Source organism: Danio rerio, chromosome 5, assembly GCF_049306965.1.
Source record: "Danio rerio strain Tuebingen ecotype United States chromosome 5, GRCz12tu, whole genome shotgun sequence".
NCBI classification, from domain to species: Eukaryota; Metazoa; Chordata; class Actinopteri; order Cypriniformes; family Danionidae; genus Danio; species Danio rerio.
Genome location: NC_133180.1, coordinates 64703978 through 64721312, shown reverse-complemented (window position 1 = coordinate 64721312; position 17335 = coordinate 64703978). Strand labels below are relative to the sequence as shown.

The following is a 17335-nucleotide window of genomic DNA, read 5'->3' as shown; positions in this document are numbered from 1 at the left end:
TCAGTTTACAGAATAAAACAAAAACATAAAGAGAGAATTGTCAAGTGGAAAATGCATTAAGATTTACAAGTGTAAAGTTGTTATTATTTATGTTTATTTATATAAATGTAATACATTCATTTGTATTATTTTTAAAATGTGCACATACATTGTCATTCAATAATATAAGTTAACCCAGTACCAGGAAACACCCATATACTCTCACATTCACACACACACTCATACACTACTGCCAATTTAGTTCATGTTATTCCCCTACAGCGCATGTCTTTGGACTGTGGGGGAAACCGGAGCACCCAGAGGATATAGAAGATAATGTTAAATGTTACTTTTAGGTTTGCATATTAAAACTGTTAAACAGAATATTTAGGATGTTTTGATGAACAGGAAGCTCAAAAGAACAGCATTCATAAGAAAATCATTTCTATAAGAAAGTCACTTTTGATTCTATTAATGTCTTCTTGCCAAAGCAAAGTATTAATTTATTTTTAAAAACATTTTATTGTATTTTTTAAATAAAAGCATCAAATATCTCATCAGATTTTAATGCATTTTTATCATGTCATTTATTTTGAACATTAAATGAGGCGCTGTCACAGTGAATAGGATATTTTTCTAATATCATTGCTTGTTAATGCTAACGTTCTAATTTGTTTTCCCTCAGTTCCTTTCCTCCAGACTCCGACGGCTAGAAAAACTTCAGGTAACACATTTATTTTCATTATCCGTCAGTTTGTAAATGTCTGTCAGAACAGATTGTAAGTTTTAAATCAACACCCAGTCCATTTCATCCCTGCAAAATCCGAGCAAACAATGAAAGATCATCTAACGTCCTTGAATAATTCATAGATTTCTATGGCGAAGCTCGGTTAGCTTGGCTCTTCGTGTCGGCCTCTGGGCATATTTAAAATTCTGTGTGAAGAAAAGTCATAGAGCAAAAAAAAGCGAGCAAAAATTGAAGCAGACATTACTTCAGATAGCAGGGGCTGAATGTTTTCCAAGATGAATGTATAATTAGCTGTATGCGAATATTTTAACTACTGTTTTGATGTGCTGGGCTGCTGCTGAGACTGGTAAAGTATTATAGCGAACGCTGTGGTTTGTGACCCGCTGCTTTATTGACTAGATTTAACTCATAAAATTCATTCCTAGACAATTGTTCGTCGTCTCTCTGTGTTTATTTTTAACTCTTGATGACGTGTCCTCTCATCGCTGCTCCTTCATTTGCTTTATTTGACTCTGAGGCTTATGAGTCTCTTGTTCCGTCTTACACCCTGATTGTATGTTTATACCAAAAAGACATTGTTCACGTCATGTGGTACTTTTTACATTCAAATCTTCCAGCTATTGTTCAAAAGTGCAGTCTCATGCGTCCTTCAGGGCTCTTTTTGACATCTAGTATTGTATTTCACCTTTTTATTTTGGCTGAAAGCTGATTTTCTTGCATTTCAGCTTGAAGTTATAGTGCCCATATAGAAATCTGATATATTTAAATATATGCAAATTACATACAACATTCAAGTTCATTCTTGGATTTCACATACTGTATATAAAATATGTCATATATGCAATATATTTTTCAAAATATTGCAAAACTGACTGTTAAGTTTTTTTTTAACTATTGAAATTACTACTTTGTTAGCAAAAACATTTACATAAACTAGCTAAATACATATATTTCAACATATCTTTGCAAAAATGGCTATTTACATATTTTTATTGGAATTATATATATGTTAGTATACGCGATTAATCCTATTCAAAATAAAAGTTTGTTTTGACATGTTTGTGTCCTTTGTGTGTGTGTGTATGTACAATATATATATATATATATATATACACTCAAGTATGCATGTGTACACACACACTGTATATTATGTCAAAACAGAATTTTATTTTGGATATGATTAATCGCAATTAATGTTTGTCCAGCACTAATATATATATATATATATATATATATATATATATATATATATATATATATATATATATATATATATATATATATATATATATATATACACACACACACACACACACACACACACACACACACACACACACACACACAAACACACACACACACACACACACACACACACACACACACACAATTGAATTCAGAATTATGTGCCCCCTTTAGATTTTTTTATTTATATATATTTCCCAAATGATGTTTAACAGAGCAAGAACATTTTCACAGTATGTCTGATAATAGTTTTAGTCTTAGTTGTTTTATTTCGGCTTAAATAAAAAAGTTTTTAAATTGTTAAAATACATTTTAAGGTAAATTTTATTAGCCCCTTTAAGATATATTTTTTTCAGATTGTCTACAGAACAACCATCATAATACAATAACTTGCCTAATTAGCATAACCTGCCTAGTTAACCTCAGTTACCTAGTTAAGCTTTTAATTGTCACTATGTGCTGTTTAGAAGTGTCTTGAAAAATATCTAGTAAAATATTATTTACTGTCATCATGGCAAAGATAAAATAAATCAGTTATTAGAAATGAGTTATTAAAACTATTATGATTAGAAATGTGTTGAAAAAAATCTTCTCTCTGTTAAACAGAAATTGAAGAAAAAACAAACCGGGGGGCTAATAATTCTGACTTCAACTGTACTTTCAATAAAAATATGCAAACAGCCATTTTTGCAATATTATAAAATATATGTTGCATATAGTACATATGTTTTATAAATGTGAAATACAAATATTGTATTGCATGTCATATCTGTCATTTGTTTTTCCATAGGTCAGCTTTCGATATTGTGCTGTTGAAATGCTAATAGTTGATTTTTTTATGCTAATATTGACGTGTTTTCTCTTTTCCCAGTGGATAATAGTGGAGTGATTATTGTGGTGATTATTGTAAGCATCCTATTGTTGGCAATCCTGGGCAGTGTTTTCTACTTCCTGTATAAAAAGGGCAAGTTGCTGTGTGGACGCTCAGGCAAGCAAGAAATGTATGTAATACTTTAGTGTTTTATTACTCAATTGTGCACTTACACTAATCAATAAATTTACATTTAAAAATATACAGTACAAACAGTAATAAAAAAATTCAAATGTAAAAAAATAACAAATAAAATAATAAAAAAGTTAATCTGTTGTAACATTTTTATGTTTTACTGTCATTTTTAAACAGTTGGATTATGCCTCTGTCTGAATGAAAGTACACGTATTCTTTCAAATATGGAAGCATTTAAAAATAAGTCCAATAATAAATCCATTGATTCCATAAAGACGTCTCATTTTTTTTGTTATATAATGCATTTGTATTATTTAATTTAATTCGAATATTAAACCAGACTAATAATATATGTTTGATTTAATTGGTCATCATGATTTTTTTAGAGACAAACCATGTAAGAATGAAAAATAAATAATAAAAACGAAGTTAAACTGAATTTTTAAAAATTGTATAATCAAAAATATGAATAACATTGAGGAAAGGAATAATAAGGGGTAATCTTGAGCACTGTTTTTTCCCCAATAGTCCAAAAGTTATTCTTTACTTAATACATCTAACAACAGAGTACTTTAGCAAGTAGAAACCAAAACAAAATCATGTCATTAAATTTAAATAAATTCAAATCCAAATGAATTCTTAATAATAAAAATGTGGGGTTCTAAGACAGAAAAAGCTTTATAACAAAAAGGACTGTGATATTCATGGTATATATTCATTAGCATGCTATCCTACAAGTCAAGTGTTTGGTTGTCTTTAATATCATTTATTGGAAAAAAAAAAATAGGTTGCATGTTTAATTGAACACTTTACCCTCAGATTAGATTAAATAAATAAACAATTTATTTATTTTTTATAATGTATTAATCTAGCTTAATGATGTTTTATAAATCTTGTTAGTTTTTAATTCATGCTCATTTATACTACATTGATGTTAATTCATACTACTAGAATGTTTAAAGTATAAACCACCAGGTTGACAATATTTTAAAATATATTTTAAATATGTAATAGTAAATAAATATATTAATAATAATAGTCTAAAAATTACTCAAATATTTAATATGTATTTATCATATAATGTCATTACTCCAGAATTCAGTATCACAATCTATCCGAGGATATAATGATTTAATAATCAAAAAAACATTTCTTAATAAGTTAAAACCCTTACACATATTTTCTTTTCCTATATTCTTTGTTGAATACAATAGTTAGCATTTTAAAGACTTTTTAACATTAAAAATGTTGATATATTTTCTATTTCTATTTATTATTTTATTTCTCCTAACATGACTTCATCAAACATTTTTTGTAGGGATATTTTTATAAGACTTACTAACCACATAATGCATGGACTTTTTTCTAATACTAATATATATAGTTGAAGTTAAAATTATTGGCCATTTTTATTTCCTAATTTTAATAATAAAAAACATTTATATATTTCCCAAGTGTTGGGAAATTTTTGACAGTATTTGCTTTTCTTCTGGAGAAAGTCTTATACTTTTTAGTTTAGGTGTAATAAAAACATTTATACTTTTTAAAATACATGTAAAAGTCAATAGTATTAGCCCTTAAGAAATTATAATTTTTTAATTGGCCACAGAAATATTCTGCCCTTGTTGGCCAATGATGTGCCTAATTAACCTGTTTAAGTCTTTAAATTGCACTTTCAGCTGAATGCCGGTGCAAAAATAACTAGTGAAATATTAGTAACTGGCATCATGGCAAAGAGTTTTTAGAAATTATATTACAACGTTATAAAAGTAAAACAATAAAAAAAGTGTAAAAACAATAAAAGTATTGTTTAAAAATATGTTGAGAAAAATCTTTTTGTTTAACAGCACTTGAAGAATATTTTAAAATAATTTAAATTTCATTGGAGGGCTAATAATTGTGACTTTAACAAATACAGTAAATCATCTGTGCAGCCAAATGGTGTAGTCTGGTGTGTTAATCTCTACAGCATTAATGCCTACAGCACCAAAGAGAAGACTAACAAAGATGACATCGTCGTAGAGATGAAGGCCAAAAAGACAGAGGAGTCTGTGCTATTGAAGGGCATCAATGGAGAAAAGAAACCTCCCAATGATCAGGTAAGCATGTATACTTAAAGGAACACTCCACTAGTCCCCTTAAATCTACTAGAGTTAAACAGTTTTTACCACTTTTACCACTTTTGAATCCATTCAGCTGACCTCAAGGGCTGGCGGGGGCACTTTTAGCTTCCCTTAGGTTAGCACAAATCATTGAATCAGATTTGTGATTTTGTTTACTAAGACTGACAGAAAATAAAAGGTGGCTATTTTCTCTCAATCTGGCAAAATAATCAAGGAACTTAGCTGCCGTACAACAGCTGCAGCAAGCACAGTCATATTATTCAACATTTAAAAATAGCCCCCAGCTAGCTAACAGTTTAACAGCGCTGCATAATATAATTTTTTAAGGTCACTGGTTGAAGTCCCGGCTGGCCCAGTTGGCATTTCTGTTTGGAGTTTGCATGTTTTTCCCATGTTTGGTGGGTTTCCCCTACAATCCAATGACATGCACTATAGGTGAATTGAATAAACTAAATTTGCCATAATGTATGAGAATGCGAGAGTGTATGGGTTTTCCCAGTACTGGGTTGTGGCTGGAAGGGCATACGCTGTGTAAAACTTATGCCAGAATAGGTGGTGGTTCATGACGCTGTGGTGGCCTTTGATGAATAAGTGACTAAGCCGAAGGAAAATGAATGAATGAATGAGTAATTCTTTCAGTGAGATGCTAATGGACTAATCCAATTCAATGATTTATGCTAAGCTAAGCTAAAAGTGCTCCCGTCAGACCCTGAGATTGGCTGAATGCCTTCTAAATGGTAAAACTCAACTCTAGGGGAATTGTAAAATGAGCGTATTTCCAAAAAAGTGGAGTGTTTCTTTAACTGTAGTACGTAGAAATTACGAGGAGATCCACAAGATTTTAACTTTATCCCATGTTTTTTTCCCCCCGTGTTACAAAGAACAGCACCCTGAGATCATAAATGGGGTTTTGTCATGAGTAAAGATGCCATTTGTACCTCCCAGCTGGCCCAAAAAAATCAAGTCTCAAGAGCTGGAGGACGTCCTGTGGAGCAGCCAAATCCTCTGGGTGAAGTGGACTGAACTTTTAAATCTCGTGTGTGCGCAGCCGAATTCATGCTTGGATAAGCCGATCCATAAAGGAAGATTGTTCTCTATTTTTTTCTACTGTTCTTCAATGTTTTTCTTCAACTATCGACTCGTTTAAAAATAATGGGCTTCAGTCGTGATATTAAGCTAACTGAATTAAGAGTAAATTGGTCATAAATCTTGTCTATATACAATGAGTTGGAGACTGCAGGATGTTGCGTTTTTGTAGAAAGCCACTGGGTTAGTGATTGCTAACAAATGGCTAAAACTGGACTACCAAAAGTAGTCTGGGACACTAAACATCAGGTAAAGACTCATCTACTCACTAGTCTAAACAGACTTTAAAGGTTTTACAATAAGGACTGAAACAGAAATGTTGAAGTTATGCCACTGTGATGTGATTTGTTTATTTTAAAAGCTCTATGAGGTCTTAGATTACAATTATTATTAATATTTGGCTTTCTTGATTTCATTATTACAGTTTAATTTTCTTTCGATCTAAAAAAAAAAAACGATAACTGTTTTTGCATGATTAAAACAAAAAAGCAACTAATTTTAGTTTAGTCACAACCCTAAATGTTTAGGGTTAGTCATTTAACTTAAAAAATACTTAATTTTCTTGTGATCTCAAAAGTCTTTCTTGTCATGCCAACTGAATTTTCACATCACAATCTGTCTATCAAATTTGTGTGAAAGTTGTGTTTACAGTACCAACAACAGCAGACTTTGGTGAATTTTGTCGCAGAATAAAACAATAATTATTGTAAAAATCACAACATTTTTATTCATTACACTGTCATTAAGTTGCGATTATGATAAAACTTTTATTTTTTTCAAGAACGCAAGAAAATTAGCCTGTGAAAGCAAGAATAAGTGAATAATCAAAATCCTCTTAAAGGGATACTTCACTCAAAAACCTTTACTAAAATTTTTGTTCTGTTGAACACAAATCTAGATATTTCAAAGAATGTTGGTAAAAAGCGGCAACTGATATCAATAGTGGGAACAAAAAATACTATGGAAGTTAATAGCTGTTTTTTTCTTTAGTATATTCTTTGTGTTCAACAGAAGAAGGAAACTCAAACAGGTTTTGAACAAGATGAGAAGGACTAAATCAGGGGTGGCCAACCCTGTTCCTGGAGAGCCCCCTTCCTGCAGATTTCAGTTGCAACCCATATCAAACACACCTGCCTGTAATTATCACGTGGTGTTCAGGTCCTAATTAATTGGTTCAGGTGTGTTTGAAATGGGCAAAATGATGACATTATTTTTTTGGGTGTGCTATCTCTTTAAGGCTTCCCCAATTATAGCTTCCATTTAGGTTTTAACTTGAATGTATTAAGTGTCACAAGTCATGAATATTTGTGAATATTATCATGAAGTAAACAAATGATGTGCTAATATTCGAAAATTCATTTATAAAAAGACATGTTTGTTGATACTAACTACAAGTTGGCCTACAAAAACGCATCATAACTGTCATAATGTATTGAGTTTATGTCAGTGCACATATTCTCAACAGTCTCTTTGCACTACTTCTGACAACAGAACAAGTAGATTAGGAACATTAGCATTAATATACCAGTGCCTCCAGCATTTTTGATTGCCACATAATGCGTGCAGTGTAGAATTAATTTAGATATAACCATTTACATACTATAAAATTGACCAAATTCTTTCAGCTTGATTCACGAATGAGCCTCAGTCATTTTTAGACCATGAAAAAATGTATATACAGTATTATAAATACGTCTGGCAGTTGTTCTTATTTGTGGCCTGATGCTTTCCAGTGGTGCTTTTCTAAGCTGTAAGAAAATACTACAGTTTTTCAATCTTCGATTAATGCCACAAAAAGTCACATTTTGATTTTCGTTCGACCCACATAAGCTGTTTTTTTTTATGTAAATGCCATGCCATGTCTTCTTATATTCCAGGCAATCCTAGTGGACCAAAAATAAAATCCAACTTCTGTTTCAAAGGCCGATAATTACGAAACCCACGTAAAGACATGGAAATAACAGATGTGTAGTCTTCACACACAGCTCTTCGTGATATTAAGAAACTCAATCCAACTTGGCAGCAAATGGATAAACACAGCCAGCCCCGGGCCAATAAAACAGAACTGACACTTAATATAGCGTGCGCACGGTCCAAGTCCAACTACTGCAGAGCTCATGTACTGTTTGTAAATATTGGTAGGAAAGGAAATTGTAGCTCTTTTGTGTTTTGACTGCTGAGGGGAATTGCAGCTCCCTCTGTTTCTGCCTCAACTGCAGTGCCTGCGGAAATGCATCTTCATTTCACTCCAACGTTAGTTACACTGAAACGTTTTGTGTTGTCTTGTTTGTTTGGCGCATGTCTACTTGGTGAAGGGAACATTTTTTTTGTTTGTTTTTCGAGAATTGTATGTTTTATAAAGAGACGTGGTTAATGTTTCAGCCTTTTTACTTTCCGAAAAGTTCCATTTTGAAAGCGTTCGTCGATGCGATTTGTTCTGATGTACAGATTTTCTTGTTTCATGTTGTTGAATGTGGCTTTTGCTTCTGTTCAAGAAGGACCAGATACACACATGTTATTTTCATCAGTGCTAGAGGAAGTTGAACCTTAATAACTTCAGGACAATTGTTACCGCACTAAACCACATTTCATATTTGATAATAGCTCATGCATTCTTTTTTAGCCTTGACTTGTTTTTTGGATAAATTCCATTGAAAATCTAAGAAGCAGGCTGTTTTTGTCCATTTTTGTGTGTGCATTCGTGGAGTCATGCTCACTTAAAAGCTTCTGTTTATGTGGCGGTAACACAGGCACCTTTCTTTCTTTAAATAATCTTTACGTTGTCTAAATATTAGTGCGAGCCATTTAAGACGGTCAGAACACTGTCGAGCCACTGCACATTTACACTGGCACCTTTTCCCTGCCTGTCCTCATCAGCTAAATATTCTCATTGTAGATTGTTCACAGACTCAGTTAGGCTATGTTTATGTTTCGATTTCACTTATGGTTGTAAATTAAGTACTTGTGGTTTGATGCTTGCATTTTTTTACATATAATTTTTTGCCAAAAAAAATAAAGATGTGACATTCAATCAATGGTTGTCTCTGACTTCTTGAATAACTTCAGTGGGGGACGTACAAATCAAATACAACATTTTGTATGAATCAAAGTAAAAACACTTTAATTCAAAGGAGTGTTCATGACAAACTAATAAATAAAGCAAGGGTCAAAACACGGCTACACTTTTTTAAAAAATCCATTATTTACGGCTTATGTCTGGCAGCTGGGGAGCCAAAAAAAAACTTAAAGTAACGGCTGTAAAATTACATAAATTTACCATAAAATAACAGACATTAAATTATAGAAATTTCCTTAAATTTACATTTCTGGTAAATTTCTGTTATTTAATGTCTGTTATTTTACAGTAAATTTCTGTAATTTAATGACCATTATTTTATGTTTTTTTGCCAGAAATAAACCGTAAAATAACAGATTTTTTTTATGTTTACAATTTAAACAAGGCAAGGGAAACCGCGTCATAATATCACAGTTTTAACAGATAACAAAATTTTATATGGACATGAGTTCATTTAGAACTACAAACTTTGGATGTGTTAACAAACTACAAACTTGTTGAGCTTATAATGTAGAGGTCAGTCTTGTGCACTCGCCATGTTTGTTGTTTGTTTACACATTTCCACCCAAAGTTTGTTGTGAATTTATGTGTTAACAACGTGAATTTATATAAAGACGTTTTTGGAAATGAACTTATTAAAGCAGAATTATCCAAAAATCTGAGGAGATTTTTTGTGGATGCAAGACTCACAAACAGCAGATTCATCTGTTGCTGCTTCTCCATTAAGGTAGGTAATTAAAAATGAAAGAAATGTGGATGATGTGTCAAGATGACTGACAGGGAATGTTGCGATATATGCTCATTCTGAAAATGTAGCCTTGTATACAATTCTGGAGATCGCGAATTATGTAGCCAGAGGAATGTATGACTGCATTTCATCTTTAAAACAAATGCTACGAGGCGGTATGACAGCATTCCTTTTTGCGGATACCTCTGGTAGATTTACGTTATAACAGCAGGCACGAATTGTCACGGTCGGTGAGGGGAAAAGGAGCGAGGACTCAAGTGCAACGAAACAATGGGTATTTATTAATAATAAAAATAAAAATAAAAGGCAAAACAAAACTACCCCGAAGGGGAAAACATGAATACAAAGGCAAAAACAAACTTGACAGGGCTGGCAGGACTGGCAGGACTGGCAGGACAAGACAGGGCTGGACACAACAAGACAGGAAACTAGCAACGACGAACTGACAAAGGACTGAAAACATGAGGGGGATTATAAAGCAAAAAAGTAAATTGAAACACAGGTGAACACAATTAACTAAATATGGGTTAACAAGGAGGGTGGGACTAGACAATAGACGGGAGAGCGCATGACACAGAGAGACAATACAAGCCATGCGCTCACATAACACAACACTGAAGCACACGACAAAAGCACGTGACCAATGTAAACACCGAGCCATGTGCTTTGACAAAAGACGCAAGACAGGAGCACACGATGAATGAAAACACTCACCATGCGCTCACATATGCAGCATGCATGCTTCATCCCAGCGCCGACCAAAACCGAAACCAACAAGACTGAGACGCTGGGAATGAAACACCATGCTGCTGACAGACGAAAACACAAACACGAGTACAGGAGCGCACGCGTCTGAGGGACGCAGAGCGCGCGCGCGGCCGCGTCAAGCAGAAGCGCGCACACTCTGCGTACACCCACGACGGCGCGCGCGCACACAGAGACAGAAACAGGACCGGACATGGGTAGTGTCAGAGCTCTGCCACCAAAACAAGAATTTACAAAGACCAGAGTGGCAGAACCCTGACACTAGCCCCCCCCAAAAGGGACGCCACCTGGCGTCCCTAAAGGGAACATCCAACAAGGTACAAGACAGACAAAAAACACCACAAGACAACATCAGACACAAGACAGGGTAGTGAACAGGCAAGACGACATGAAGGGGGGGAGGGAGGGAAGCCAAGCCGGACTCAACAAGACAAACAAGGGAGGGATGGGAGGGCAAGGCCAGGGAGGATCAGGAGGGACAGTCCAGGGTGGATTCAGTGGGTCGGGGGCCCCGGCAGGGAGCCAGGGTGGAGCCGGAGGGTCCGTCCAGGGTGCAGGGAGGGAACACCAGGGAGGAGCAGGAGGGACGACCCAGGGAGAGTCTATCAGGGGAGACAAGGCAGGAGGTCGGTGGGGAGCCGGCTGGGCTGGAGGCCTGTGGGGAGCCGGCTGGGCTGGAGACCAGAGGGGAGCCGGCAGGGCTGGAGACCAGAGGGGAGCCGGCAGGGCTGGAGACCAGAGGGGAGCCGGCAGGGCAGGGAGCCGGGCTGGGGCCGGCAGGGCAAGGAGCCGGGCTGGGGCCGGCAGGGCAAGGAGCCGGGCTGGGGCCGGCAGGGCAAGGAGCCGGGCTGGGGCCGGCAGGGCAAGGAGCCGGGCTGGGGCCGGCAGAGCAAGACGTCTGGGTGGTGCCGGCACGGCAAGGGGCCGGGCTGGGGCCGGCTGGGCAAGACGTCTGGCTGGCGCCGGCAGGGCAAGGAGCCGGGCTGATGCCGGCAGGGCTAGACGTCTGGTTGGCGCCGGCAGGGAAAAGAGCTGGGCTGGGGCCGGCAGGGCTAGACGTCTGGTAGGTGCCGGCAGGGCAAGGGGCCGGGCTGGGGCCGGCAGGGCTAGACGTCTGGTAGGTGCCGGCAGGGCTAGACGTCTGGTAGGTGCCGGCAGGGCTAGACGTCTGGTAGGTGCCGGCAGGGCTAGACGTCTGGTAGGTGCCGGCAGGGCTAGACGTCTGGTAGGTGCCGGCAGGGCTAGACGTCTGGTAGGTGCCGGCAGGGCTAGACGTCTGGTAGGTGCCGGCAGGGCTAGACGTCTGGTAGGTGCCGGCAGGGCTAGACGTCTGGTAGGTGCCGGCAGGGAAAGACGTCTGGTAGGTGCCGGCAGGGCAAGGAGCCGGGCTGGGGCCGGCAGGGCTTGACGTCTGGGTGGTGCCGGCAGGGCAAGGAGCCGGACTGGGACCGGCACTGAGGGGCTCTCAGGGGCTGGAGCCGACACTGGAGGGCGCTCAGGGGCTGGAGCCGACACTGGAGGGCGCTCAGGGGCTGGAGCCGACACTGGAGGGCGCTCAGGGGCTGGAGCCGACACTGGAGGGCGCTCAGGGGCTGGAGCCGACACTGGAGGGCGCTCAGGGGCTGGAGCCGACACTGGAGGGCGCTCAGGGGCTGGAGCCGACACTGGAGGGCGCTCAGGGGCTGGAGCCGACACTGGAGGGCGCTCAGGGGCTGGAGCCGACACTGGAGGGCGCTCAGGGGCTGGAGCCGTTGTGGTGGAGGAGCCCTTTCTCCTCCGACGCTTCCTTGGTCTGGGTGGCGGGAAGCTGGCCACCTCTTCAGACACTGCAGTATACTCCACTGCCTGCAGGACTGGTGCAGTGTCTGTTGCGGGTGCCTCAGTAAGTGATGCTGCAGCCAGGATGGTAACTGAAAGGGCTGCAGCAGGTTCGGTCACCTCTGGGTGGGCAACAGGTAAGGCAGACCCGGTCTTCCTCCTCCTTCGCCGTTTCTGGGTCATTGGAGGACTGGGGCCCCCACTGACTGCAGATGGATATGTGAAGCAGTCAGTGGGCTGGCGCTTTGTGCGGAGTTGGTGGAGCTTAAACACAAAGCGCCAAAATGGCAGGTACTCCAGCCTCTCCATCTCCACAGGGCTGAGGGGCTCCGTTAGGCAGATGTTAAATGCCTCCTTGAGGTCCAGGTTATCCTCATACTCAAGGCCATCCACTACAGCAAGGAAGTCGTGGGCGAAATTTCTGATGTCCACCTCTCCCTGCTGCAGGGAGATTTCCTGGACAACCTGAAGCAGCTGGTGTTTGACAGAGCCCCCAAGAAAAGGAGATGGAAAGAGGAAGCTACCCATTTTTCTGCTGAGTCCTCTTCTTTGGTCAGTTCGTACTGTCACGGTCGGTGAGGGGAAAAGGAGCGAGGACTCAAGTGCAACGAAACAATGGGTATTTATTAATAATAAAAATAAAAATAAAAGGCAAAACAAAACTACCCCGAAGGGGAAAACATGAATACAAAGGCAAAAACAAACTTGACAGGGCTGGCAGGACTGGCAGGACTGGCAGGACAAGACAGGGCTGGACACAACAAGACAGGAAACTAGCAACGACGAACTGACAAAGGACTGAAAACATGAGGGGGATTATAAAGCAAAAAAGTAAATTGAAACACAGGTGAACACAATTAACTAAATATGGGTTAACAAGGAGGGTGGGACTAGACAATAGACGGGAGAGCGCATGACACAGAGAGACAATACAAGCCATGCGCTCACATAACACAACACTGAAGCACACGACAAAAGCACGTGACCAATGTAAACACCGAGCCATGTGCTTTGACAAAAGACGCAAGACAGGAGCACACGATGAATGAAAACACTCACCATGCGCTCACATATGCAGCATGCATGCTTCATCCCAGCGCCGACCAAAACCGAAACCAACAAGACTGAGACGCTGGGAATGAAACACCATGCTGCTGACAGACGAAAACACAAACACGAGTACAGGAGCGCACGCGTCTGAGGGACTCAGAGCGCGCGCGCGGCCGCGTCAAGCAGAAGCGCGCACACTCTGCGTACACCCACGACGGCGCGCGCGCACACAGAGACAGAAACAGGACCGGACATGGGTAGTGTCAGAGCTCTGCCACCAAAACAAGAATTTACAAAGACCAGAGTGGCAGAACCCTGACACGAATGGCACACAGTGGCCTTTTGTGGACACACAGTGGATACACAGTGGCCTTTTGTGGATTCGAGAAAACAAAAACCACAAGAAACGTTACTCCTGGGACGTATTTGGTGCTCTCCAGAAATGTTTATAGGGGTACGTTATCAGAATGAGCCTGGATTGGAATGTAAATAAGCCACATATCGATCTGTTAATGAGGAAGAAGTATGTCCTAAAACTTGCATATACTCTTCTGTTGCACACTCAAAAGTATGCACTTTTTCTTCACAAAAAATACATACTTCTACATAGTTAAAGTATGCCAATTGGGACGCAGCAATTGACTTACGGCGAGTTACAGATAGGACTTATCACCCTTCAAAGAGCACTTTGGTTTGAAAACAATCATGTCCGACATATTGAAGTGCGTTAATAGGGTTCAAAACTGGCTACTTCGAATTGCCCTTTGGAATAAAAGATTTTGACGGATACAACTGATGGACACTATGGGCCATAAATCTATGAGCAGGGAAGTTGTTTGGTGTCACACAGTGAGTTTTATAAGGGTTCATCCATGCTCTGATCCCTTCAGAGGGAGCCTACGAAAAGATTAGGGCATAGGGATGAGCCCTTGGGAATGAAACCCAGTTTCACTTTGACCAGATCATTTTAATCAGGGAGTTGTTCACTAGAGCCTCTCTTTGACTGAATCATTTGAATCAGGGAGTTGTTAACTGGAGACTTGCTCTGACAAAATCATTTGAATCAGGGAGCCATTAGTGACTCTTACAGACAAGATCATTTAATCAGTGTATTGTTTACCAATTTCATTCAGAAGTGCTCATCCTATACCCTAATCCCTTTGGAAGGTGCCTCTAAAGGTATTAGAACAGGAATGAACCTTGCCAAACTGAGTGCAGTGTGTCACTTTCCTGCTCAAAGGTCATTTTCCAAATATTCCATTAGTTATATTTTTCAAAATTATTCGAAGTGGCCAGATTTGAGCACTTCGATTTAAAACTAAACTTCAATATGGCAGCCATGATTTTAAATATGGCGGCCATGATAAACATGATATCAGGTGTGTAGCGGACATTTTAACAGTGTGGGTGGGGTTTGGGGGTGAACAGCTGTATGAGATCAAAAAGTTTACGTTCATATAATATTAAAGATTCATAAAAAGGTTAGTGTAAATATTAATATTAATCACCAGTTTCTAAAGGGTCTGTCTCTAACAGTGAGGGGGATGCATCCCCCTGGTTGTTACACCCCTGCTTGATATCCCATTTGGAACACACCAATTAATTCTGACCAGATTATATGAATCAGTGATTTGTTAACTACTGAAAAAAATCATTTGAGTGAGTGAATCATTAATTTGATGTATATCAGTGAGTTCTTGACTTGAATTGAAAAAGCTCCCAATTAACAAATGAATCATTCAGGGTCATTTCTGAACAGTTTTCCCCATTATGAAAATTTACTAGGTGGCCCCAAACACACATTTTAAACACTAAATAAGATATATTGACTTTTTTTTTTTTTTTTAGAAACCCGGTGAACATTTACTTCTATAGTAGGAAAACACATATAGCCTACTTCCGAATAGGCTACTTCATTTTTTCCGTTTTTGGTGAACTATATCCTGGTCAAATGATTTCTCCAGTTCAAAATAACAAGAAACAACGTTTTTATGAAATATAGTGGAGTATAGTATGATACTTGAATTCAGATTCTAGACGGACAGAAGTGCACTGCAGCTCACAAAAAATCTCCTGAGCTGACATTGCTTTGTTCAAATCAGAGTTCCATGATATCTTATTGAGATGACATCTTGCAAAGGGCATGTCTGAGATTCAGGCTCACTAAATATATTGTTCTTAATTACTATGATGTTTGGAGTTTAATTTTGCAGTGCGTATTGTGAATAAGACAGTCCGAAATACACCAGACACATAATTGTTATAAAAATGCTGTTATAAAAGATTTAGTCACTCTTGTTTATAACAATAATCAGAAATGTCTGAAGGGCATAAACAAAATCATGCAATACATTTAATTCGATCCTAGAATAACCGCTTACTTTGCCTCCTCAAAATAATATCTGGGTCAAATAGAAAGAAATCTAGAGGAAGGCTGCCCTCTACCGTCCACTTATATCACAAACATTGGTTCAAGCTGACTTGAAACAGGATTTGTTTGCAGACAACAGGGAAATATTAAAAGCTTGAGCTCAGTGAAACATTCGTATCATTTCTGTTTTTGCTCATTCCCTTTCAAACACAAAATGTCTGTTTTGCTATTTAAGCACAGACATTTAAAAATAAATATACCCCTGGTATAAGCCCAGACATTCATTCATTTATTCATTCATTTTCTTTTCGGCTTAGTCCCTTTATTAATCCGGGGTCGCCACAACGGAATGAACCGCCAACTTATCCAGCACGTTTTTACGCAGCGGAGGCCCATCTAAAGATTTATTATACATATTATATTATTTGTTATAATATATTATATTATTCATAATTTATTTCCAATGGCTATCACAAATTTCGGATGAACTTGAACAATTCTGGCCACACACTGATGTTTTTATTTAAATTATAGAATTGTAAATATGCATGCTGCATAAGTTTGAGAATTACATGTTATTTGCTGCAGGTCTCTGTCGGGCGGTAATAACCTTGCTCTGTCTCAGATTATAGCTAAGCTGTGTTAATGCCCGTCCCCCATCCTCAGGACACTTCTCAAGGGTATAGAGGCCAGGAGAACACTGAAACCTGTGCTTTTAGTGGTCTTTAAGTCTGTCATGGAGATGATTAGCTTTTTAAAAAACAAGAAAAATGTAATTTTCTATAAATGTAAATAATTTTATATTTATAAAAATCCATAGAATATTAGATGGTCAGTCATCGCAATAATATAATGCATCATGTTGTTATGTAGGCTATATCCATCTTTTTATCCACCAGAGAATTAGGGAAATAACTTTGGTTAAACTGTATATAATCGGAAAAATATAAAATAAATTGGGTACAATGAGGTCAATGAGTTCAACTGAATATGAATATTTAATAATTGTTGAAGGTAACTTATAAAAATTAACAAATTACGTTAATGTGCCTTTCTGAAGCATTATTACAGATGTATCTTAAATATAAGTGTACAGTAAGGAATACAGAGAGTCATCAAGAAATAAAACACAATAACCTGAAATTAGCTTTGATCATATGTGCTTTTGACTAGGCTACTAATATTATGTTGTGATGTTGGGTGACCAAAATTCAATGTCTAGCCAATATCTTAGACCAGCGTCATATTGATGTCAAATACTGACATTTATTCATCAGGTATGGCGACCAAAATCTAACGTCTGACAGAAATCAAGCTGTA

The 17335-nt window shown here is 38.4% G+C and overlaps 1 protein-coding gene across 4 annotated transcripts in view; it reads left to right on the top strand.

The window, feature by feature from the left end:
* The window catches only part of mcama (melanoma cell adhesion molecule a), an 89094-nt gene extending 79872 nt beyond the window's left edge, over nt 1-9222 (top strand). The window contains exons 13-16 of one of the 4 annotated variants that reach the window (XM_068221534.2): nt 665-703; nt 2844-2973; nt 4963-5077; nt 5988-9222. In XM_068221534.2, coding sequence (XP_068077635.1) covers nt 665-703; nt 2844-2973; nt 4963-5077; nt 5988-6020 — 317 coding nt within the window. In that variant the 3' untranslated portion in view covers nt 6021-9222. Of the gene's footprint in view, nt 1-664; nt 704-2843; nt 2974-4947; nt 5078-5982 lie in introns of all 4 variants that reach the window. The other 3 variants (XM_068221535.2, XM_068221533.2, XM_009301889.5) reach the window with 3 other exon arrangements.
* The last annotated feature ends 8113 nt before the right edge of the window (nt 9223-17335 follow it).